This window comes from Cicer arietinum, chromosome 5 (assembly GCF_000331145.2).
Source record: "Cicer arietinum cultivar CDC Frontier isolate Library 1 chromosome 5, Cicar.CDCFrontier_v2.0, whole genome shotgun sequence".
NCBI lineage: Eukaryota > Viridiplantae > Streptophyta > Magnoliopsida > Fabales > Fabaceae > Cicer > Cicer arietinum.
The window spans coordinates 4,908,025-4,932,530 of NC_021164.2; the positions used below are offsets into that span (position 1 = coordinate 4,908,025).

A 24,506-nucleotide genomic window follows, 5' to 3' on the forward strand; every position below is an offset into this window, starting at 1 on the left:
TTTTAGTAATATTTTATAAAATAAAAATATATATTCTACTTGACAGAAAATACACAAATTATCATTATATGTTCTACAATATAATTCAACATTAACATTTTTTTTAAAATAAAAAAATATTAAATAGTCAATTATACTTTTAAATTTTTACATCTTATTGTTGGGTTTGTATATTACATTTTATTTTATCAAATAAATACAAATACCATTATATGTGGAAAAATAAATTGACAATCAAACTACAATGAGTCAAACTATTATCCTATATAATAAGTTATCATACGAATTTTACAACATATTTTAAAAATTAAATTAAATGATTGTGATAAACATGATTTTTCTTCATTTTAGTTTTCCTAATCATATTCAATTATTACGAATCAATAAAGTAATATTATAAGATAACTATATTTATAATACATAAAATATTACTTATAAAACTTATAAACTTAAAAAATAATTTTTCAATTATTTATAATAAATTTATAATTTATAAATTACTTTACAATTTGATAATAATTTATAATTTATATTATTATCAAATTATTTTATAAGTTATTTTATAATAAATTGATAAATTATTTTATAATATTATTAGTCATTTATCAATGGTAATAATTTATATTTTTAGTCATTAAATTCAATTGAAAAAAACCACCTAATCGCTAATAATGGACATAAATACTCATTATATAATCCTCCTTTCATGAACAATTATATTATTACAGAGTAATGATTAAATACGTTAAAAATTCAATTACTCATTAAAGTCAGTCCATTTATGTCAATCCATTTTTGTAGTAACATTTTATAAAATAAAAATATATATTTTATTTGATAGAAAATACACAAATTCATTAAAAATAATAATAAAATACGAATATATAAAAAATTATTTCCAATTATTAAAATCTATTATCTATTATATATATTTAAAATAGACTTCCGATGTCACAACAACTTATTTTTTTTTACAAACTCTTGATGAAATATATTAAATAATTTTTTTTTATAACAACTTCTCATGCTCGCAATTAAAACATCATACTAATAAAACAAATAAATTTAGCTACGCTACAATATAATTCAACATTAACATTTTTTACATCATATTTTTGGGTTTGTGTTTTACATTTTATTTCATCAAATAACTACAAGTACCATTATATGTTGAAAATAAATTAATAATCGAAGTACAATGAGTCAAACAATTATTCTATATAATAAGTTATCATACGAATTTTATAAAATATTTTAAAAATTAAATTAGATGATTGTGATAAACATGATTTTCCTTCATTTTAATTTTCCTAATCATATTCAATTATTACAAATCAATAAAGTAATATTATAAGATAACTATATTTATAATACATAAAATATTACTTATGAATCTTATAAAATTAATTAATTAATATCCGCGCAGCGTGCGGGCTATAATCTAGTTGAGTATTAAATCAGTATTAAATCACATTCAGATGAGAACACAAAATATAGAATTCAGAGTAAAAAGTAGAATTAAAACAATATGAAGAATCTTGTGTTTGCAACTATATCTCTCTAAGATTTGATTGCTTGTAACTCTCTATATCCCATTTTCAAGATTTGTATATTAGTCAAAGGATCTCCCTTCAAAATCAGGTTCTAGCTGTTGAAAGTTATCTTATTTTGAGCATATGGTTAGAAATTAATAATTGCAGATTGAAACATATATAGTAGGTTTTATAATGAAATAGATATAACTTATAGTACTTCAAAATAGAAAAACTCATACAGAAAGTAAAATGATTATTAAACATTTATTTTTGACTCAGTAGAAATATTTTTGTTCAACTTACAAGAGTTTAATAACTATACATTCACAATGTAAATTTTTTTACACTGATATTCAATCTAAACTAACGATTATGTAATGTAATATTACTTTTTTGGAGATAAACAGAAAAGCATAACCGGTTGAACCTGGTTCGATCTATTTCTAATAGACTGAGCACCGACCGTGGTTGAACCAACCGGCGGACTAGCTGATTCCTGGTTGAACTGGTCGGTCCGGCTCGAAAACACTGAGTAATAGAAACAAGGAAGTATTATTCCATTATTTTCTACCATAACTATTATGTTTACCTTCAATAACTTTATAGAGGGTAGACTACCATCTATCTATAGGAACATGATATTTTGTCAATGTCTCTTCTATACTTTCACCATGCTTTCCTTCAAGAACTTCCTGAAGTGTTGTTACTGCATTCTTTGTTATATTATGTATGTCTTTCTTGTCTTTTGTATTTGGACTTTGAAGGTGTTGTAATGAAGAAAGAGTAGTAGCTATTGCAAATTGAGTTGCAGTATTCCAATGGATAGATGCTAACGGTTTCGTATGGATTTCCAGCTCCTTGTTATATTCATTGGAATTGTTCTCCGTCCTTCCAAATACTAAGCTACATAAGTACTCAGCATTTACAGGTCCAGTGCTTTGTACCATCTTGTAGAATGCAGTTTCTTCATTTTGTAAGAGTTTCTCGGGTGAACTGTATTCAAGAACCTGAAAATATACAAGAAGATGAATCTTGATATTGAATCATCAAAACTGAATTGAGATTAATTACTAATTGATTGGAAAAAGAAAATTCTCCTTCATTTAGAATGATTTAACTTCATTCAGTCTTTTGGTTAAAATACATGTAACTTTGATCCTTATTTGTGAAATTCATTTTCAATTTGGTTGATATATGAAAATGTTTTAACCAAGTGGCCGTGTGCAACTAGTTAATGAACTTCAGTTAAGGATAAATAGTTTGTGAAAAAACGAGTTTGAATCATAGCTGGAACAATTATTGATCAAACTTTACATACTTTTCGGCCGAACACTAAATTACCAAGTTACATTTTCCTTGAGAACCAAAGGGATAAGACAAAAAAATATACATAAATGACACATACACCTCTCTCTATTATGTAAAAATATAAGAGGTCTATATCACCAGAATGCAGTTGTTCGAATTCTAATATATATATCAAAGGATCATCAAGAAAATGACTTATTTTTATGGACAGACCACACAAATACTCTGGTTTGAACCCCCTTTTTCAGATATTTTAGGGTTACAGCCACAGTGAGCACTGACCCATGCCGATATAGAAGTTTCATTTAAACTGTCTCCCTATAACCCGACCAGACATTGTCTTTCCAGTCAGTTTTCAAATCACAGTGTGATAGTCATTTGAATGTAGTTGTTTGGATCCTAAGATACATCAAAGGGTCACAAGATAAAATACTTATTTATTAGGACTTAGGCCACACCAACATTCTTGGATATTTAAATTTAAGTCTACCAAATAAGGGTGACAAGTATTTATCCAAAAATAAATTAAAAATGAGTGCATACAGGGACTAAATTGAAAACTTTTTTATATAGGGACCAAATTAAAAGTTAGTGTGATGTATATGGACAATCTTTTTTTACTAACTCATTTCCATTGAACCAATATAAGTGCAACATACAATAATAGAATATTTGTAGCTCATGCAACTAGGATGAAGTACCTTGCCAGTATCTAGCAACAGAATCCGATTGCAGTCGATGATTGTATTCAATCTGTGAGCAATGATGAGCATTGTGCATGAATAAAATTCTTGTCTGATAGTTTTCTGTATAAGAGCATCTGTTCTAACATCAACAGCAGCCGTAGCTTCATCCAAGACAAGAATCTTTGATCTTCTTAGCAACGCTCTAGCTAGACTTAATAGCTGCCTCTGTCCAACACTGAAATTGTCTCCTCCCTCAGAAACCTTTGTTCAACGTAAGAGATTACCTTGTCATGCTTCTTGTTTTCCATTGAAATTTTCAAAATCACTAAGACAAACCAATTATATATTTGCTAGAATTTTACAATTGAACTAAAAATTGTTGGAAACAATTTTCTTAACAAAGTTTCGATGACTGTTATCTTAAGTACAAAAACATGTTCCACTATTTTCTTATAACCATGTTATTATAGGTACAAAGAAAGTATATGTGAATTAGGAATTGATTTACCTCATTAATTACATTTATCAATTTGTCCCTAGAATAAGTTACACAAATCAGAAATTGATTTGTTCTCATGAATTGTAATTATTGGTTGTAATTATCTATTTAGACTATAATCTCTATATATACGCGAAATAACAATGAGGAAGACATCAAACCATTTTTACTGACATGGTATCAGCCTCTCGATCAAACCTGTGATTTCTTGGTTGAGATTGTATTTTTTTTTCAGCGACGCTCTGGTCGTTCCTTGTGGTTCTTTCGTAAGTCTTGCCTTCGTACCATCTCAGTTTCACGGTCATTGTGTGAGCGCGATTATTTCTGTCTGCGCGTCCAATCTTCACAAGTTCTCATTGTTTACGAGTACTCATTGTTCTCATCGTGTTCGAGCTTTCTCATCGTCTTCATCGTGCGTGTCACTTTTGCGTCTGATTCACGACTTGTTGCTGTTCTCAATGGTGTTCTCTTTTGGTTTGCTGCTCTCGATCGTGAATTTTCATTTGGGTTCACAGCTCGGTTCAGCCTCTGTGAAAATCTATACTCAATTTGGTTCGATTTTTTTTCTCTTTTGTTGCTATTGTTTGAAGATTTCATGGCCTCAGAAAAAGAACGAGACAATTTTTGTGTTCGTTTCACCGGCAAGAACTACGAAATTTGGGAATTTTAACTCAAGATGTATGTCAAAAGGAAAGGATTATGGAGTCATTTGGATGGGGTTTCTAAAGCACCAACGGAGAAAGTTGTTTTAGATGCGTGGGAAATCAAATATGCTCAAATTATTTCTTGGATTCTCAGTACTACTGATCCTGTACTTTCTCAACTGCCCAAGAAATGTGGAATTATTTGAAGCATATTGTTGAAAAATCAAGGGAAATCAAATTTGATTCTCTTTTATTTTATATTATTCTGTCTATTTTTATTTTATGATTCTGTCATTATTACTCAGTATTACTATTGTAATTTCTTTTCCTATATAAACAGCTTAGGGCTATAATAATAAAATATGAAAATATTTTGTCTTTTACTTTCTTCATGGTATCAAGAGCTCTTAGTTAGGGTTATGTAAAGCTTCCCACAACCTAGTGGGGTTTGGGGTTCCAAAACTAAAAGGGTTGAACCTTCAACCTTGTGGTTAACAGCCACAACGTTCTAACCAATTGAGATAAAGGTATTTGTTTTTTACACCCCATGGAAGGTGCCCTTATGGGTAGCGGCGGTGGCAGCAGCAACGGTGGTTTGGGTGAAAATCAAAAGTAGTCAGTCAACAACGCCGACAACATTGGTTTAGGCAGTGGCAGTGGCAATGGCCCAGGCGGCAATGACAATGGTGTATCTAACAATGGTTTTTCCAATTTTTTTGGCCATGAGGGAACTTCTAATTCCCTCAAGATTGAAATCCAGACCCTCAATGAAAAAAATTATGTCGAATGGTCCCAAAACGCAAGATTGATACTAGACGGTAAGGGAAAATATGATTTCCTCACAGGAGAGGTGCAAATGCCTGCCACAACTGATCCGAATTACAGGTTTTGGAAATCTAATAACTCTATTATTATCGTTTGGCAGCTTAGTAATATGGAATCAGCGATTAGAAAACCTTTTATGTTTTTGCCTACTGCGAAAGAAGTTTGGGATGCTTTCAAAGAAACATATTCTGATATTCAAAATTCTTGTCAAATTTTCGATCTCAAATCACGATTTTGGCATGCCAAAAAAAGGAGATAGAGATGCCACTACATATTAAAATGAGTTGATGACACTATGACAAGAATTGGATCTTTGCTATGATGATCATTGGAAGTGCTGTGAGAATAGTGTTTTGTTTCTTAAGAGATAGGAGAACGACCAAGTATTCATGTTCTTGGTTGGGCTTAATAAGCGGCTTGATGAAGTCCGAGGCAGAATATTGGAAAAGATTCCATTGCCATCACTTTGGGAAGCGCTCTCAGAAGTTAGAAGAGAAGAGGCGAGACAAGGTGTTATGATGGGTAAGTCACCTTCTGTTGTTGAGGTTGAAAGCTCTGCCCTAGTCACTAAGAATGAAGACAGGAAGAGAGATGGCAAGAAACCATGATGCGAACATTGCAAACGTCCATGGAACACACGTGATACATGTTGGAAGCTCCATGGAAAACCTCTAAATTGGAAGAAAAAAGGAGGAAACGAAGGTCATGCCCTCCAAGCTAGTACCTCTGTTCAAGAGAAGCAGTCTCCTTCAAGCCCATCTCCTTTCACCAAGGAACAATTAGATCAATTGTACAAACTCCTTGAGTCTTAAACTCCTTCTTGCTCTATTGCTCAGAGAGGTAATTTTCCAAATACAACTCTACTTAGTGTCACTCCCAACCATACTTGGATTATCGATTCTGGTGCTACTGATTATATGACTGGGGAGTCAAGTCTGTTTTCTTCTTATAGTCCTTGTGCAGGTAACCACAAAATTAAAATTGCAGATGACTCTTTTTTAGCCATTGCAGGGAAAGGTTCTGTTATTCTGTCACCTGTGTTAACCTTAAAAGATGTCTTACATGTTCCCAATTTATCATGTAATTTGTTATCCATTACTAAATTAACAAAGGATATAAATTGCCAAGCTAACTTCTTTCATTCTCATTGAACTTTTAAGGCAATGCTAAGGAGAGTGGAGGACTCTATTATCTTGACAATAGATTCAACTTCAAAGACCAACAAAAAACGAGTATCTGCTTTGAATCTATTTTTGTTTCTTTTAATAATGATGATATTATGTTATGGCATTTACGGTTAGGACATCCTAGTTTTCCGTATTTGAAAGATTTGTTTCCTAAATTATTTTCTAAGAAGGATCTGTCTTTATTTCATTGTGAAACTTGTGAATTTGCTAAACATCACTGTTTTTCTTTTTCTACACAACCATATAAACAATCAAAACCATTTGCAGTTATTTGTAGTGATGTTTGGGTCCTAATAGAATAAACACATTTTCTAATAAAAAATGATTTATAACTTTATTGATGATCATACTAGAATTTGTTGGGTTTATCTATTGATTGAAAAATCGGAAGTTGGACAGGTTGTAAAAAATTTCTTTAAAATGATGCACACTCAATACCAAACAAATATTCAAGTCTCCAGAAGTGACAATGGTAAGGAATATTTTAATATATTGTTGATCGATTTTTTTCTTGCAAATGAGGTTGTTCATCAAAGTTCTTGTGTTAATACACCCCAACAAAATGGAATTGCAGAGAGAAAGAATAGGCATCTTCTTGAGGTTTCTAGAGCTTTACTATTTTCAAATAAGGTTCCAAAATATTTGTTGGATGAAGCTGTTTTAACTGCATCATATTTAATTAATCGAATGCGATCTAAAGTTTTAGATTTTCATACCCCTCTTGATGTTTTTCATACTCCTCTGGACTAGTGTCTTTGTTGATTTGCCACTAAAAGTTTTTGGTTGCACTGCTTTTGTTCATGAACATAAACAACTTGACAAACTCGAGCCACGAGCAATAAAATGTGTTTACCAGTTACTCTCCAACTCAGAAGGGGTATCGGTGTTTTGAACCAAAATCAAAAAGAATTTTTGTAACCATGGATGTAACTTTTGTTGAAAATCAACCTTTTTTAAGGAAGATTCATCTTTAGGGGGAAATTTTAAGGAAGATTCATTATTTACTTTTGAAAACATCATTACTTTAACCGATATAGTGTTGACACAAAATTCGGAGACTTATATTGATGTACCAAAAGAAAATGCTCAAGAACCCATATTGGAACTCAATCCACTTATGAATGAGGTTTCGACAGATTAGGGGGGCGACAATTTAAAATTAAAATGGCAATGATCAAATTCTTGATCTCAATAATAATGAAGGACCACCTGAAATGCCACAACATAATGACTCAGATAAAGAGACACAAAGCAGATTTACTACCATTGACCCTGCTTGGAAGAGAAATGTCTTTGAAAGACGAAACCATAAACAGAGAAATGAAGGACCTATTCTCCAACCCTTCCAAGATTCCGAACCAATAGATAATCCAACATATCATCTTGATACAGGTAAGTCTTCTTCTGTTCTTAAGAGTCATGTCGAGTATCTTAATATAGACCTTCGTATTGCAATTAGAAAACCTGTTAGATATGCACTCTAATTATGTGTCCTACTCAAAATTGTCTTATTCATTTGCTGCATTTACCTCTAAGTTGTCTGCTGTAGAAATTCCAAAAAATATATAGGAGGCTCTAAAAATTCCAAAGTGGAAAGAAGCTGTTCTTGAGGAGATGAGAGCTCTTAAGAAGAATCAAACTTCGAGAGTCATGACGTTATCTACAGGAAAGAATACCGTTGGCTGTAAATGAGTATTTACTGTGAAATATAATTCTGATAACACAGTTGAAAGATACAAGGCACACTTGGTTGCTAAAGGGTTTACTCAGACATATGACATTGATTTCTTAGAAACTTTTACTCCTGTTGCCAAATTAAACACTATTAGAGTTCTCTTGTCTTTGGCGGTGAATTTAGATTGGTCTCTTAACCAACTTGATGTTAAAAATGTTTTCCTAAATGGTGATTTGGAGGAGAAAGTATACATGGATAGTCCACTTGGCTTTGAAGATAAGTTTGGTTCAAATGTGCAAACTACAAAAATCCCTTTATGGCCTCAAGCAATCCCCAAGGGCTTGGTTTGAAAAATTTACTCGGTCTGTCAAAAGGCAAGGACATATGCAGCGACAATCAGACCATACGCTGTTCATGAAGTTCTTCAATCTTTCTATGTTTAAGAAATTTTTGACATATGTTGAAAATCAGTTTCAAACAAGTATTAAAATTCTTCGCTCTGACTCTGGTGGTGAATATATCTTACGAGTTTCAAGAGTACCTTCAATAGAAAAGCATTTTGTCTCAATGTTCTTGTCCCAATACCCCGAACAAAATGGGATGCCAGAACGCAAGAATCGTCATTTTCTTGATGTGACGCACACCTTACTTCTCCAAGCTTCCGTACCCTCTAGGTTTTGGTTGGAGGCTCTATCCACAATAGTTTTCTTAACCAATCACCCCTTCTACGATTATTGATTTTGATTCTCCTTTCTTTCGTATTTTTAGAACTCACCCTAATTATAGTGCTTTACATACTTTTGGATATGTATGTTTTGTTCACCTACCTCCGTTTGAAAGGCATAAGCTTGAAGCACAATTTGTTCAATGTGCATTTATGGGGTATAGTCACTCTCTGTCTACCTCTCTCTAGCTTATCTATTCCTAATTGCTACTCAGGGGTTGTTAAAGATGTGCGATGGATAAAAGCAATGAACGAGGAACTCTTCAAAATAATTTCACATGGGATATTGTCTCTTGTCCTCCTCATATCAAAGCCATAGGCTGCAAATGGGTGTATTTGTGAAATTGAATTTTGATGGTTCCCTCAACCATTACAAGGCTCGATTGGTTGCCTTAGGAAACAAGCAGGAATATGGCATTTGTTATGATGAGACATTTGCACCCGTTGCCAAAATGACAACTATTCGAACTGTGCTCTCTATAGCTGCTTCCAATGGGTGGACTCTTCATCAGATGGATTTGAAGAAAGCATTTCTTCATGGTGATCTAACTGAAGATATTTATATGATTCCTCCTAAGGGCATATTCTCTTCATCTATGGGTATGTGCAAACTCAAACGCTCTTTGTATGGTTTAAAAAAGACTCCCAGAGCATGGTATGAGAAGTTTCATTCCACTTTACTTGAGTTCTGTTTTACTCAGAGTCAATATGACTCCCCTTTGTTCATTCACCGCACCTCTGCAGTATGACATATCGTTTGCTGTCCAACAGGTAAGTAAGTTCATGCACTCTTCTCATAATCTTCACTTAGTAGTTGTCCGTCGTATAATTCGCTACTTGAAAGGTACCTCTCAACGGGGTTTGTTCTTTCCTATTGGCACACCTCCTACATTGATTGTTTACAGTGATGCTGATTGGGCCGGGTGTCTTGACAATCGACGATATGTCCCCGATTAGTGCATGTTTCTTCGTTGATCTCATGGAAAAGTAAGAAGCAATCAAGAGTCTCTAAATCCTCTACTAAATCTGAGTATCGTGCCATGTCTACTGCTTGTTCTGAAATAATTTGGCTTTGTGGTCTTTTGTCTGAACTTGGGTTTCTTCAAACAGAGCCAACATCTCTCTTTGCTGACAATACAATTACAAGTGCCATTCAAATTGTTGCCAATGCAGTTTTTCATGAGCGCACAACGCATATTGAAGTAGATTGTCATTTTATTAGGGAGGCCTATGATAATCATATTATTTCACTTCCGCATGTCAACACTCAATTGCAGGTTGTAGATGTTCTTACCAAAGTTGTTCCTCGTCTGCGCCATCAGTTTCTTGTTAACAAATTGATGCTATTTGACCAGCCACATCAATTTGAGGGGGATGTGAATTAGGAATTGATTTACCTCATTAATTATATTTATCAATTTGTCTCTAGAATAAGTTACACAAATTAGAAATTGATTTTTTCTCATTAATTGTAATTATTTGTTGTAATTACCTGTATAGACTATAATCTCTATTTATACGAGGAATAACAATGAGAAAGGCATCAAACCATTTTTACAAACAGTATCCACTGCCGTGTAGCTATGATTAATCTCCGTGGGAGAATCAGTTGGGCACACAAGGTGGGTGAACTGCATTAACACTTCGTTAACTATTTAAAAAAATTTCTAACTTTGTTGTTCCAAATTGATGTTCAAATATCATTTCTGAATAATATGAGCAACCTCAATGAGCAAATTTATACCATAATAATCAATGTACCTGAGCATCTAGACCACATGAATTTCTTCTTATGACATCCTTCAAGTGTGCCCTTTCCAAAGCTTCCCAAAGGTCAGCATCATTGTGTTCGTTAAATGGATCAAGATTGAAACGAACGGTTCCTAAAAGATAGAATGACAGTTTTCAGAACAGAAATGTTATATTCAAATTCATAGAGAATGTTTATTCACAATGAATCAAAATTTTGCAGACAGTGGATCAAAATTAAACTTACCCTTGATTAACTAAATATAGAATAAGATTTATGGTTATAGTTCATACCGGAGAAAAGAACTGGTGATTGAGGTATGATAGTAAGAACTCTTCGCAAATCAGCTAGTTCAAATGTAGAAATATCACATCCATCAATAATGATTCTTCCACTTTGTAGTTCAACAATTCGAAATAATGCATTAAGGATGCTAGACTTTCCTGCACCAGTTCTTCCAACTACACCTATCTTCTCAGTCGAAGGTACCGTAAAAGACAATCCATGCAAGACTGGTGGAAGTTCAGGCCTATAACTAAGAACAACATTCTCAAACTCGATTGATCCTGACGTTGGCCATCCGGGTGGTGGACGATTTGTCTCAATTATACCAAGACCCTCAGTTTCTAAATTTATATATGTGTCAATACGTTCGACCGAATTCAAACTATTTTCAGCTTTACTTGCTTGTCTTCGGACACCACTTAAAAGATTTGTTATGTTCAATGTATAACTTAGAAGTAGACCCATTGTAGATGCCATCTTTGCAGGGTTTTCTGATCTTGCATTTTGTAAGACAGCAAATGTTGCTATCAACCAAATCAGGAGACCTCCTAAGCTTTCTAATCGTATTGTCAACCAACGGTTCGAACTAGTATTCACAAGAGTGAATCTGATATTGTTATCCATGAATTGTCCATTGATGTTTGTGTTGAAGATTGACGCTAATTAAGGAGAATCAACAGATTTTGTTTTGTACAGTTTGATGACAGCTGTATGTCCATTAAATATAGATTAGTATTAGCTAATTCCTAGCCTTTCCTATCTTATTAGAATTAGCAATTATGAGGAGAATAACTTCCCTAATTCTTAGGCTAGATTAGCGCCCAGCCTTAATCTCCTAGTCTGTATAAATTCTGCTTTGTATTATTGTAAAGATACAGAAAATAAAATAAGAAAGTTCCGCATGGTATCAGAGCTCGATCTGATCCATCCCTAAGAAAACCCTAGCGCCGCCAGCAATGGGTGAACCTTCCGACAAACAGCCAAAGATGGAAACTGGATCATTTCCGACCAGTTCACATGATGGGCTCAGTCATCTCATCACTGGCCATAAATTAAATGGTCAAAACTATACCCAATGGGTAAGATCAGTCAAGATCTTCCTTCAAGGAAAAGGGAGAGAAGACTACATCACAGGAGACACAAAATGTCCCCAAGAAGGAGATGCCACCCTTCAAAAATGGAAACTTGAGAATAGCCAAGTAATGTCATGGCTGCTCAACACCATGACCAACGAAATTGGTGAAAATTTCATGTTCTATGATTCGGCAAAGGAGATATGGGATGCTGTGAAGGAAACATATTCAAATGTGGACAATACCTCTGCCATATTTGAGATAAGAAGCATTCTACACAACCTTCGACAAGGAGAATCTTCTGTTACTGAGTATTTTAATACACTTAGTAGACATTGGCAACAACTAGATGTATATGAAGAAGTCACATGGGACTGTCCAGGGGATAAGAAAAAATTCAAAGAGCTGGTGGAGAAGGACAGAATCTACATGTTCCTATTGGGACTAAACAAGGACCTTGATGAAGTCCGTGGAAGGATCCTTGGAACCAAACCTCTTCCCAAAATTCGGGAAGCCTTTTCAGAAGTAAGGAGAGAAGAGAGCAGGAGGAAACTCATGTTGGGAAATGCCACCTCAACACCTCCCACCGAGAGCTCAGCAATGGCTGCAAGAGGAAACCAAATTCGGCCATTTCAAAAGAAAAATCGTCCCTGGTGTGATCACTGCAAGAAACCAGGCCATACACAAGAAATATGTTGGGTTATACATGGAAAACCCCCAGAAGCCAAGCAATTCAAAAGCAGGGACAGCAGAGGCAACGCAATTTTTAACTACCAAGAAGCTGAGGTAAAATCTACTTCATTTCCATTTAACAAGGAACAAATGGAGGCTTTACAAAAAATCTTCAAACAAACCATGCTCTCTACAGAAAAAGGTGGTACGGCTGTAGTGGCTCAGAGAGGGAATGTCTCACATGCTCTAAATACTAGCATGGGAAAAACAAAGTCATGGATTGTTGACTCAGGGGCTTCAGATCACATGACTGGAAATTTTAATTTGTTTACTAGTTATTCTCCTTATCCATTTAACTGCACTGTCCGAATAGCAGATGGCACACATTCTAAGGTCATGGGTACAGGATCAATTATTTTGTCACCTAATATTACACTAGAATATGTTCTATATGTGCCAAAACTTGATTGCAACTTGCTGTCCATTAGCAAAATCACAAGAGATTTGAAATGTGTTACTAAATTTTCTCCTAACTTGTGTGAATTTCAGATTTTGGAGTCGGGGAAGACGATTGGCAGTGCTAAAGAGTGTGCTGGACTCTACCTACTTCAAGCTGAAGAATTAGAAAGAGGACTCAAGAACCAGTCATATGCAGCAGCTAGTGTTCCAAGTAGTGACAATCCTGTAATGTTATGGCACTATCGATTAGGCCACCCAAATTTCATGTATCTGGAAAAATTATTTCCTTCTTTATTCAATAAAAATCAGAAGCATTTTCAGTGTGAAATTTGTCAATTGTCCAAACATACACGTAGCCAATACCCACCCCAACCCTATAAGCCATCCCAACCTTTCGCCCTAATTCATAGTGATGTATGGGGACCATCACGCATTAAGAATGTTACTGGTTCTAGATGGTTTGTCACGTTCATTGACGATCACACTCGTGTTACCTGGGTATTTTTAATGAAAGAGAAATCAGAAGTAGGAAGGATCTTTGAGGTTTTCCACAACATGGTGCAAACTCAATTTCACAACAAGATCCAAGTGCTTAGAACTGACAATGGTTGTGAGTACTACAATTCGATTCTAAGTTCTTACCTACAAAAAGTTGGCATTGTTCACCAAAGCTCTTGTGTGGACACTCCACAACAAAACGGAGTTGCGGAAAGAAAGAATAGACATATTTTGGAAGTAACTAGATCAATCATGTTAGCCACAAATGTCCCGAACCAGTTTTGGGGGGAAGCTGTCCTTTCGGCAACACACCTTATAAATAGAATGCCTTCCCGGATCCTTAACCTCAAGACCCCCCTCTCCACACTCCAAATCTTCTTCCCAACCAGCAAAATACTCACCTCCATTCCCTTAAAGATTTTTGGATGCTCATCCTTCGTCCACAACCACAACCCACACCGTAGTAAACTTGACCCCAAATCTATCAAGTGCATTTTTCTTGGTTACTCACCTCACCAAAAAGGGTACAGATGTTACTCACCCATCACCAAAAAATTCTACCACACCATGGATGTAACCTTCTTTGAGAACCAACCATACTACCCCAAAGTTGGCATTCAGGGGGAGCAAGTACACACATATCCAATTGAAACTTTAGAATACCAACCTTGGATGTTTGAACAAACAGAAACTGCCCCTATCCCAGCTGAAAGGACAGCAGAACCTGAACCGGTTGTTGTAACAGAAACTGAAGCAGTGGCCGAGGCAGAAAATGGAAAAAACAATGAAATTGGAACAACCCAACATAATCAAACAGAAACTGAAGCAGTGGCCGAGGCAGAAAATGGAAAAAACAATGAAATTGGAACAACCCAACATAATCAAGGTACACACGAAGGAAGTTGGAAAACTTATGAAAGAAGAAGGAGGAAGGAAGTAGAGCCTAGCACAGCTCCACCGCAAAGCCATGAGTCTCACCAGATTCCAGAAAATGAAATCCCTACAGGTAACGTTGTCCCAAACTCTAAACTCCTTGTGAATCTTGACACTGTTGATATTGATATTCCTATTGCTGTAAGAAAAGGGGTGAGAACTTGCACTCAACACCCTATTGAGAATTGTGTTTCCTATGGAAAATTATCACAAAACTACAGATCATTTGTAGCAGCCATTGACAACATAGAAATTCCAAGGAATGTTCAAGAAGCTCTACAGAAACCTGAATGGGCAGCAGCTGTAACTGAAGAAGTCCAAGCACTGGTAAAAAATGGCACATGGGAAATCACCACAATACCTGAAGGGAAGAAACCAGTGGGATGCAAGTGGATCTTTTCGGTTAAACACAATGCTGATGGGAGTATAAACAGGTACAAGGCCCGATTAGTTGCAAAGGGATTTACACAATCATATGGAGTGGACTATGAAGAGACCTTTGCACCTGTGGCAAAACTCAACTCAGTCCGGGTCCTATTATCATTGGCAGCAAATCTAGATTGGCCCCTACACCAATTAGATATAAAGAATGCCTTCCTAAACGGTGAGCTAGAAGAGGAGGTGTATATGCAAATACCTCCCGGGCTTGAATCACATGACACCTCAAACATGGTATGCAAACTCCATAAATCCCTCTATGGCTTGAAATAATCTCCAAGAGCATGGTTTGATAGACTAACAAGAGTTGTCAGGGAAGATGGCTTTGCCCAATGCCAAACAGACCACACTATGTTTGTTAAGCACTCTCCGGAGGGAAGAATAGCCTTATTTATTGTCTATGTTGATGATATTGTTATTACAGGAGATGATCATGATCAAATCAGCCACCTCAAGAGTATCTTAACCGAAGAATTTGAAGTCAAAGATTTGGGCCAACTCAAGTACTTTCTAGGAATGGAAATTGCTCGGACAAGGGATGGTATTTGTGTTTCTCAAAGGAAATACACTTTGGATTTACTCAAAGAAACAGGGATGCTTGGATGCAAAGTTGCCAATACTCCGGTAGAACCCATGAAACAAAGTGAAGAAGAAAGTGTACCTGCTGATAAGGATAGATACCAAAGCTTAGTTGGAAAACTAATCTATCTAACTCACACTAGACCAGATATTGGTTTTGCTGTGAGCTTGGCTAGTCGCTACATGTCCAACCCAACTGAGACTCACATGAAGGCTCTAAATAGAATCCTTCAATACCTAAAGGGTACACCTGGCCGCGGGCTCTATTTCCAGAAGAGCCACAACCAGGGAATTGAAGTTTATACCGACTCAGATTGGGCAGGGAGTTTATCTGACAGGAAATCCACCACAGGCTATTGCACCTTTGTATGGGGAAACTTGGTAACATGGAGAAGTAAGAAACAATCTGTGGTCGCTAGAAGTAGTGCAGAAGCTGAATTCAGAGCTATGGCACAAGGAATTTGTGAAGGGATTTGGCTCAAACGAATGTTGGATGAGATCAAAATTCCTACTAACTACACTATGAGAATACTTTGTGACAACAAGGCAGCTATAAGTATTGCAAAAAACCCGGTTCACCATGATAGAACAAAGCATGTGGAAATAGACAAACACTTCATTAAGGAGAAAATTGATCATGAGATCATAAGTGTTAACCACATCTCATCAAACAGACAAACAGCAGACATTCTAACAAAGGCACTTTCAAGGCACACATACGAAACTATCAGGTCCAATCTGGGTATGATAGATATCTACCACCCAGATTGAGGGGGAGTGTTGAAGATTGACGCTAATTAAGGAGAATCAACAGATTTTGTTTTGTACAGTTTGATGACAGCTGTATGTCCATTAAATATAGATTAGTATTAGCTAATTCCTAGCCTTTCCTATCTTATTAGAATTAGCAATTATGAGGAGAATAACTTCCCTAATTCTTAGGCTAGATTAGCGCCCAGCCTTAATCTCCTAGTCTGTATAAATTCTGCTTTGTATTATTGTAAAGATACAGAAAATAAAATAAGAAAGTTCCGCAGTTTGAAATCCTGTCGTAAGCTTTGTAAGCGCGAATGCTTGACAAACCATTCAAAGATTCTCCAAAATGTGCATAAACAGGAGACCTTGTAATGGAATCCATGCGCTTCACTTCTCGAGCTGTGCTCTATTAGGCATGATATTAATATGAAAGATTAGTTAATTCCATCAACCATGATCACTAAGAGAATGTTCGAATCCGGAGTCTGGAGGGTTGACTATATTTTGGTATATATTTGAGATTTAAAAAAATTGAAAGAATAACATAATAGATGATCATAAAACATTTCAATCCTAGAAGTTATCTTTAAATCATTCATTATATTGCTTCCTTAATTTATAAATTAAAAATAAACTGTCCCCTGCCCTCCTCTCCAAAATCCTCCATCCAAACACACCCTTAGTGTGAATGCCTAAAAAAATTATCAATTCCTAAAATTAAAGGCAAGATATAGAACACACCTGGTAGAATATATAAGCAACATAGAAAAATATCAGAATTGGCATTATAGCCCACAAGGATATGGTGCTGACGGTGCCTATAAGAACAAATGTTGAAAGTAGTTGCCAGACTTGCCCAAGAAACATATTCCCCAAATTAAAAACATTGGTATCTATGTCTCCTGTGTCTTTCGCAAATCTATTAATTATGCGGCCAACAGGATTGGTCTGGAAGAACACCATTGGAGTGCGTAGAATTTTATCTAGCATCGCATCGTGCAATCTTTTGGCAGCACGAAGACTTGAAATGATCAACCAATAAGAGTTTGCAAGTGCCACAGATACCTGAACGCAGCAAGGGAAAAATTCATTTCATTTTTCAAAAACCGAAGGAAGAGCAGAAAGGTATTTAGTGGTAAGTTACATATGCTGAAAGTTGAAACCATGCTGAAAGGTATATGCTGAAAGTTGAAACCATGTGTATCAACTATGCAATAGACTCTTTATATAGGCTCAAAAACAATAAATAAGATAACTACAAATATTCTATCTCTATTTACAAGATATGATATGGTATGATAAGATCGAAAGCTGATCCAGAGAGATAAACGAATATATTATAATATAATATCAAGATATTATTTTATATTCTAACACAAGTAAAGCAAAGGATACTAAATACTAGGTAGAAAGGTGAATATTGGAGTTTGGAAGCATGTGAGAAATGAGAAGATACAGTTGTTAAATTAAAACTCATAGTCATTGAAGAATCACCTGTCCGAATGAAAAAAGTGCATAAATGAAAATAAAATATCCTGCTTGAGAAGCTGCAGTGGAATCTTGAGATGTCCACACACTTAACCATGTGCTACTCGAAATTCGAAGAGCTTCTGTTAATGTGTAGCATGCAAAAAGTATAGAAACTACCCAGAGCCCTCCCAAAGCAGATGTGTAACTGTAATTTTGGATATGTGATTATAAGTCATAACCAAACTAGAGTATCCAAATTGAGTCCAAGTAGAAAAAAGTGCAAAGCATGGCTAGTGGTCACAAAAGCAAAAGAAATACAACACCAAAAAAGCTTCCATAACCAAACCAAATTAACATTAATCTTATTTGAACATCAATTTGTGATGACAAAATTCGACAATTTTTTAACGACTAATGCAGTTTGCACACGTGGTAAATGAAATGTTATATTTGATTAATAGATATATCACTTAACAAATATTCTTAGATTTTTAATGTTAGAAATAATAAAAACTATTCTTGCGTACTCACTTAACAACTTTACGTTTTTAAGATAGTTGGTTCAAGACATGACAAGATAGTTGGTCTAGATTTTGAACCTCGCCTTTCTCATTCTTTAAAATATAAAATCAAATTTCATCACAAGATAAGTTGACATGTCTTTTGTCCAATACTTTAGCAGCTTAACCTTATTAGATAGTTGGTTCATGACATTATTAATAACTTAAAGGAAAAGATTCATGCACTATTCAAATTTCAAACTTCATGAAGATCTTACCTCGTTAAAACTTTCCAACTAACCACGCCTGTCTCCCGCTCTTCTTTCTTAACAAGTACCGATTTTCGCAATTTTCCTTTCTCATAGTTTGTATCATTTGGTAACTCTACCATTGCCTCATTATTAAAGGGTAAAGCATCAGTCTTGTTGTCATGACTATCTCTATCTTTGTTACTATCTACCTCTTGTTCCATTTTCCCTGCATTTTCCATTAGTTTCTGAAATAGAGGCCCACATTTCGACAACTCCTCGAACGTTCCTTGCTCCTTAATCATACCTTCACTAACAAGAATAATTTTTTCCACCTGAGGGAGAAAATGGAGCTGGTTGGTGACAAGAACCCTGGTTTTTCCTTGCAGCCCTTCCTTTATACAATTCCTGAAAACCTAAAGGACAATGTAAATCAGGTTATATGAACTATGAATTGTGATCATAGATGATTTCAGAAGAATTAAATGGTCAAAATTAACGGTGGAATCAGCAATTTCAGTCTACTGTGAACCACCTGCCAAAGCAGTCTATTATATAAAGGACTGTTTTACAGCTTGATAAGAATGATACCTCTTGAGCAATATGAGCATCAAGAGCACTTAAAGGATCATCAAATATATATACATCTGAATTTGAGTATACAGCCCTAGCTAAGGAAACTCTTTGCTTTTGCCCACCACTAATATTCACTCCTCTTTCTCCAATCTCTGTAAAGTCGCGTCCCTGAAAATATATAAATGAGATAAATCAATCATATAAAAGTTGTGTATTAATTTTTTTTAAATTATAGAGAAGATGAAAGTTTATAAACAATCTTACAGGTAAAAAGTTGAGATCATGCTCCAAAGAGGTGACATCAATGGCCTTCCAATACCGGTTATGATCGAATTTTGATCCAAATAATATATTTTCTCGAACCTGAAAATAAGAAATTATTTAGAATGATAAATAGTACTTATTGAAAGAGAGAAAATAATATACAAGAGACATCATGCATAAACCGTGTCTCAACTACACCATAGAGGTCTCATTATATAGGTTGAAAACCAATCACTATACAAAGTGCAAATAAGAATATTTGTTCACTTTGCATATAGTAGGTCTCAAGAATTAGGATAAAAATATATTTTATTGAATTAAAAATATGTTGGCAATACATCAGTTATATATATATATACACACACACACTAGATTACTATATGTTGAAATATTATCATTATTAAAACTATCATCTTCTTTCAATTTTTATTTTCTTTATATCACTCCTAAATTTAAGGAGCTGAGTAATTGTACTTTCTCCTATTTAAGGAGCTGAGTAATTGCAGGTCTAAACAAAGAACTTGATGAAGTAAGAGGCAAAATCCTTGGAAAAAACCCTTTACCAACTCTTCGAGAAACTTTTTCAAAAGTCAGAAGAGAAGAGGCAAGACAAGAAGGGATGATGGAAAATTCAATCACAGATGGGTCAGCACTAATCACCAGAAATTTCAATGAGGAAGGTAAGAAAGATAGTAAGAAATCAGAGAAGCCATGGTGTGACCATGCAAACGTCCGTGGCACACGCGCGAGACGTGTTGGAAGCTACATGGAAAGCCTCCTAATGCGAAGAAGAAAGGAAAAGGTCGTGCATTTCAAGCTAGTTCTGATCAAGAGTTACAGTCTTCCTCAAGTTCATTTTCATTCACCAAAGAGCAACTAGATCAACTGTACAAACTTCTTGAATCTCAAACCCCTTCTAGCTCCATGGCTCAGAAAGGTAATTTTTTATAAGCCCACCTTAGTGTCATCCCTAACCATAGTTGGATTTTTGATTCTAGAGCTACTGACCATATGACCGGAGAACTTGGTATATTTTCCTCATATAAACCTTGTACAGGTAATTCAAAAATTAAGGTTGTCGATGGCTCGCTTTCACCCGTGGCAGGAAAAGTTTCTATTGTTTTATCTCCCTAATTTGGCTTGCTACCTATTATCCATCAGTAAATTAACCCAAAATAAAAATGTGAAGCTCATTTTTTTGACACACATTGTGTATTTTAGGATATGATCTCGGGAAAGATGATTGGCAGTGCTAAGCAAAGTGGTGGACTCTACTATCTTGAAGAAGGACCTAAAAACAAACACCAATTCGGACCAGTAGGTTCTTCAGTTGAATCTTTTTTGTTTCAAATAATAAGGATGATATTATGTTGTGGCATTTGAGGTTAGGCCACCCTAGTTTTAAATATTTAAAGTCTCTATTTCCAAAACTTTTTGTTAATCAAGATATTTCCACATTTCAATGTGAAATTTGGGAGTTTGCTAAACATCATCGAAATTCCTTTCCAATACATGAGTCTAAACCTTCAAAACCTTTTTCGGTGATTCATAGTGATTTTTGGGGGCCTAATAGGATAAGTTTTTTATCCAACAAAAGATGGTTTATCACTTTTACACTTTTACAGATGATCATACCAGACTCTGTTGGGTGTACTTATTAAAGAAAAATCAGAGGTAGCTCAGATAATAAAAAAAAATTGTAAATTGGTGCAGACACAATTTAACTCTCAAATACAAGTGTTTAGAACTGACAATGGAACTAAATACTTTAACACATTCGTGGGAAATTTTTTTATGGCAAACATAATTGTTCATCAAAGCTCATGTGTTAACTTAACTCAGCAAAATGGAAAATTGCAGAGAGAAAAAACTGACACCTTCTTGAGGTGGCATGGGCGTTACTCTTCTCTACCAATGTCCTAAAATATTTGTGTGGTGAGGTTGTCTTAACAGCTGCACATTTGATTAATCGCATGTCATCACGTGTTACAATTTCGAACACCTTCTCAAATTTTCTTGTAACACTTTTCCATTGCATCAATCTTTCTTGATTTACCATTGAAACTTTTTGGATGCACGGCTTTTGTTCATGAACATAAACATCTTAGAAAACTTGAACCCATGCTATAATATGTGTTCTTCTTGGATACTCCTCCACTCAGAAAGGTTATAAATGTTTTAATCCAAGTACAAAGAAAATGTTTGTCACAATGGATGTTACCTTTTTTGAAAACTGTTAGAATATTAAAAAATATCTTATAATATCTTTTATATTATATTAGAGTATCTTAAATTATTTCTTAGGATCAATTTATGATTATAGAGATATCTTAGAATATCTCTTATTATTATTATGATTTATTCCTAATTTAGGATTTAGTCTATGTTTCTCTATAAATAGAGATTAGTATTGAGTCTATTGTAATCAAGTCAGCATTAAGCTATTATCAATGATATTCAAACCCTTATTATTTTCTCTCCTCCTTTTCTCTAAAATCTCACACTTTCAACATGGTATCTAGAGCTTATTTCGATCCTCCTTGAACGATTCCGCCTCTATTCCGCTGTCGAGTTCCCAACAATTAGGGAATATAATTATAGTTTCTCTTTTCTAACATTCCAATATTCGGTGAGATTTTTTGTAGCTTTTCGTTTATTTTCAGCAGATCAGTCACAACACTGTTTATCGCGCGGTACTGTTTACTGCGCAAATTGTCCATAGCATGAACCCTAACTATGGCCATCTTGACCCCATTGCTGTTGGTGCCCTCATTGCCATCACTGCCCTTGCTGTCTACAGCACCAAAGGCTCTTCTATTTTCAACTACATTGCTACTATCTTTCACATGTTTGTCATTGTCTTCATTATTATTGCTGGTCTCATCAAAGCCAAACCCGAATACTACTCTCCATTTACTCCTTTTGGTGTTCACGGTATGATTGATGCTTCTGCTGTTTTTTTTCTTTGCTTATGTTGCCTTTGATGCTGTTTCAACTATGGCTGAGGAAACCAAGAATCCTGGCAGAGACATTCCTATTGGTCTTGTTGGATCTATGTTGATTACCACCATATTATATTGCTTACTAGCTACAACACTTTGTCTCATGCAGAATTATAAAGATATAGATGTTAATGCACCTTTTTCTGTTGCATTTAGTGTTGTTGGAATGGATTGGGCTAAGTACATTGTTTCATTAGGTGCCTTGAAAGGAATGACAACTGTATTGTTGGTTGGTGCTGTTGGTCAAGCTCGTTATTTAACTCACATTGCACGTACTCACATGATGCCACCTTGGTTTGCTCTTGTTGATCATAGAACTGGGACACCTATGAATGATACTATCTCAATGCTTGCAGCTTCTGGTGTTGTTGCTTTTTTCACTGATCTTGCTATTCTCTCTAACCTTTTGTCAATTTCCACCTTATTTATATTTTCCCTTGTGGCCTTAGCACTTTTAGTAAGGCGTTATTATTCAAGTGGAGTAACTACAAAAGGAGATCAACGCAATTTCATTGTGGGTCTTGTGTTGATTATTGGCTCTTCAATTGGAATTTCAGCTTATTGGAATAATAGTACTGATGGCTGGATTGGTTATTTAGTTTTTGTTCCACTGTGGATTTTAGGGACGGGTGGTATTTGGCTTTTTGTACCAATGGCAAAGAAGCCTACACTATCTGGCTAGGCTATATTTATAGCTATTCTTTCCGACTTCACATGCATCCCTGAGTTGCCTCTCCATTATTATTGGTTTGAAGCTTCCAAATGCAGTTTTTTAGAAGAACGGAGCTTGCTTTTTTCAATTGCCTTCCATGAATTTCTCTCAGGCTGATGATTAATCAGACTATCTGGCTAGGCTATATTTATAGCTATTCTTTCCGACTTCACATGCATCCCTGAGTTGCCTCTCCATTATTATTGGTTTGAAGCTTCCAAATGCAGTTTTTTAGAAGAACGGAGCTTGCTTTTTTCAATTGCCTTCCATGAATTTCTCTCAGGCTGATGATTAATCAGACTATCTGGCTAGGCTATATTTATAGCTATTCTTTCCGACTTCACATGCATCCCTGAGTTGCCTCTCCATTATTATTGGTTTGAAGCTTCCAAATGCAGTTTTTTAGAAGAACGGAGCTTGCTTTTTTCAATTGCCTTCCATGAATTTCTCTCAGGCTGATGATTAATCAGACTATCTGGCTAGGCTATATTTATAGCTATTCTTTCCGACTTCACATGCATCCCTGAGTTGCCTCTCCATTATTATTGGTTTGAAGCTTCCAAATGCAGTTTTTTAGAAGAACGGAGCTTGCTTTTTTCAATTGCCTTCCATGAATTTCTCTCAGGCTGATGATTAATCAGACTATCTGGCTAGGCTATATTTATAGCTATTCTTTCCGACTTCACATGCATCCCTGAGTTGCCTCTCCATTATTATTGGTTTGAAGCTTCCAAATGCAGTTTTTTAGAAGAACGGAGCTTGCTTTTTTCAATTGCCTTCCATGAATTTCTCTCAGGCTGATGATTAATCAGACTATCTGGCTAGGCTATATTTATAGCAATTCTCTCCGACTTCGCATGCATCCCTGAGTTGCCTCTCCATTATTATTGGTTTGAAGCTTCCAAATGCAGTTTTTTAGAAGAACGGAGCTTGCTTTTTTCAATTGCCTTCCATGAATTTCTCTCAGGCTGATGATTAATCAGACTATCTGGCTAGGCTATATTTATAGCAATTCTCTCCGACTTCGCATGCATCCCTGAGTTGCCTCTCCATATTTTTTATTATTTTGTGGAGCAAAATATTTTCTTGTAGCAAGCTAAAGCTTAGTAAGCTTTAGCTTGAGGGGGAGTGTTAGAATATTAAAAAATATCTTATAATATCTTTTATATTATATTAGAGTATCTTAAATTATTTCTTAGGATCAATTT

General features: G+C 35.1%; 2 protein-coding genes and 1 pseudogene across 10 annotated transcripts in view; 1 reads left to right on the forward strand and 2 right to left on the reverse strand.

Annotated features, from left to right (window-relative positions):
• Nucleotides 1–1,777: 1,777 nt before the first annotated feature.
• The window catches only part of LOC101489523 (ABC transporter C family member 12-like), a 57,542-nt gene continuing 34,813 nt past the window's right edge, over nt 1,778–24,506 (reverse strand). For 6 of the 9 annotated variants that reach the window (XM_073369208.1, XM_027334627.2, XM_073369206.1 and 3 more), the window contains 10 exons: nt 19,585–19,683; nt 19,336–19,488; nt 18,775–19,160; nt 18,021–18,201; nt 17,268–17,591; nt 16,854–16,932; nt 10,845–10,966; nt 3,545–3,790; nt 2,154–2,542; nt 1,778–2,063 (listed from right to left, as the gene is read on the reverse strand). In XM_073369208.1, the coding sequence (XP_073225309.1) occupies nt 2,021–2,063; nt 2,154–2,542; nt 3,545–3,790; nt 10,845–10,966; nt 16,854–16,932; nt 17,268–17,591; nt 18,021–18,201; nt 18,775–19,160; nt 19,336–19,488; nt 19,585–19,683 (2,022 nt within the window). In that variant the 3' untranslated portion in view covers nt 1,778–2,020. Of the gene's footprint in view, nt 2,064–2,153; nt 2,543–3,544; nt 3,791–10,844; nt 10,967–16,853; nt 16,933–17,267; nt 17,592–18,020; nt 18,202–18,774; nt 19,161–19,335; nt 19,489–19,584; nt 19,684–24,506 lie in introns of those variants that run through there. The other 3 variants (XM_012715640.3, XM_073369209.1, XM_027334632.2) reach the window with 3 other exon arrangements.
• Nucleotides 10,961–11,742, reverse strand: LOC113786647 (ABC transporter C family member 12-like). Its single transcript, XM_027334633.2, has one exon. The coding sequence runs from the start codon at nt 11,740–11,742 to the stop codon at nt 11,086–11,088; it is 657 nt and encodes a 218-aa protein (XP_027190434.1). The 3' UTR covers nt 10,961–11,085.
• LOC105852080 (cationic amino acid transporter 1-like) lies at nt 20,207–23,268 on the forward strand (annotated as a pseudogene).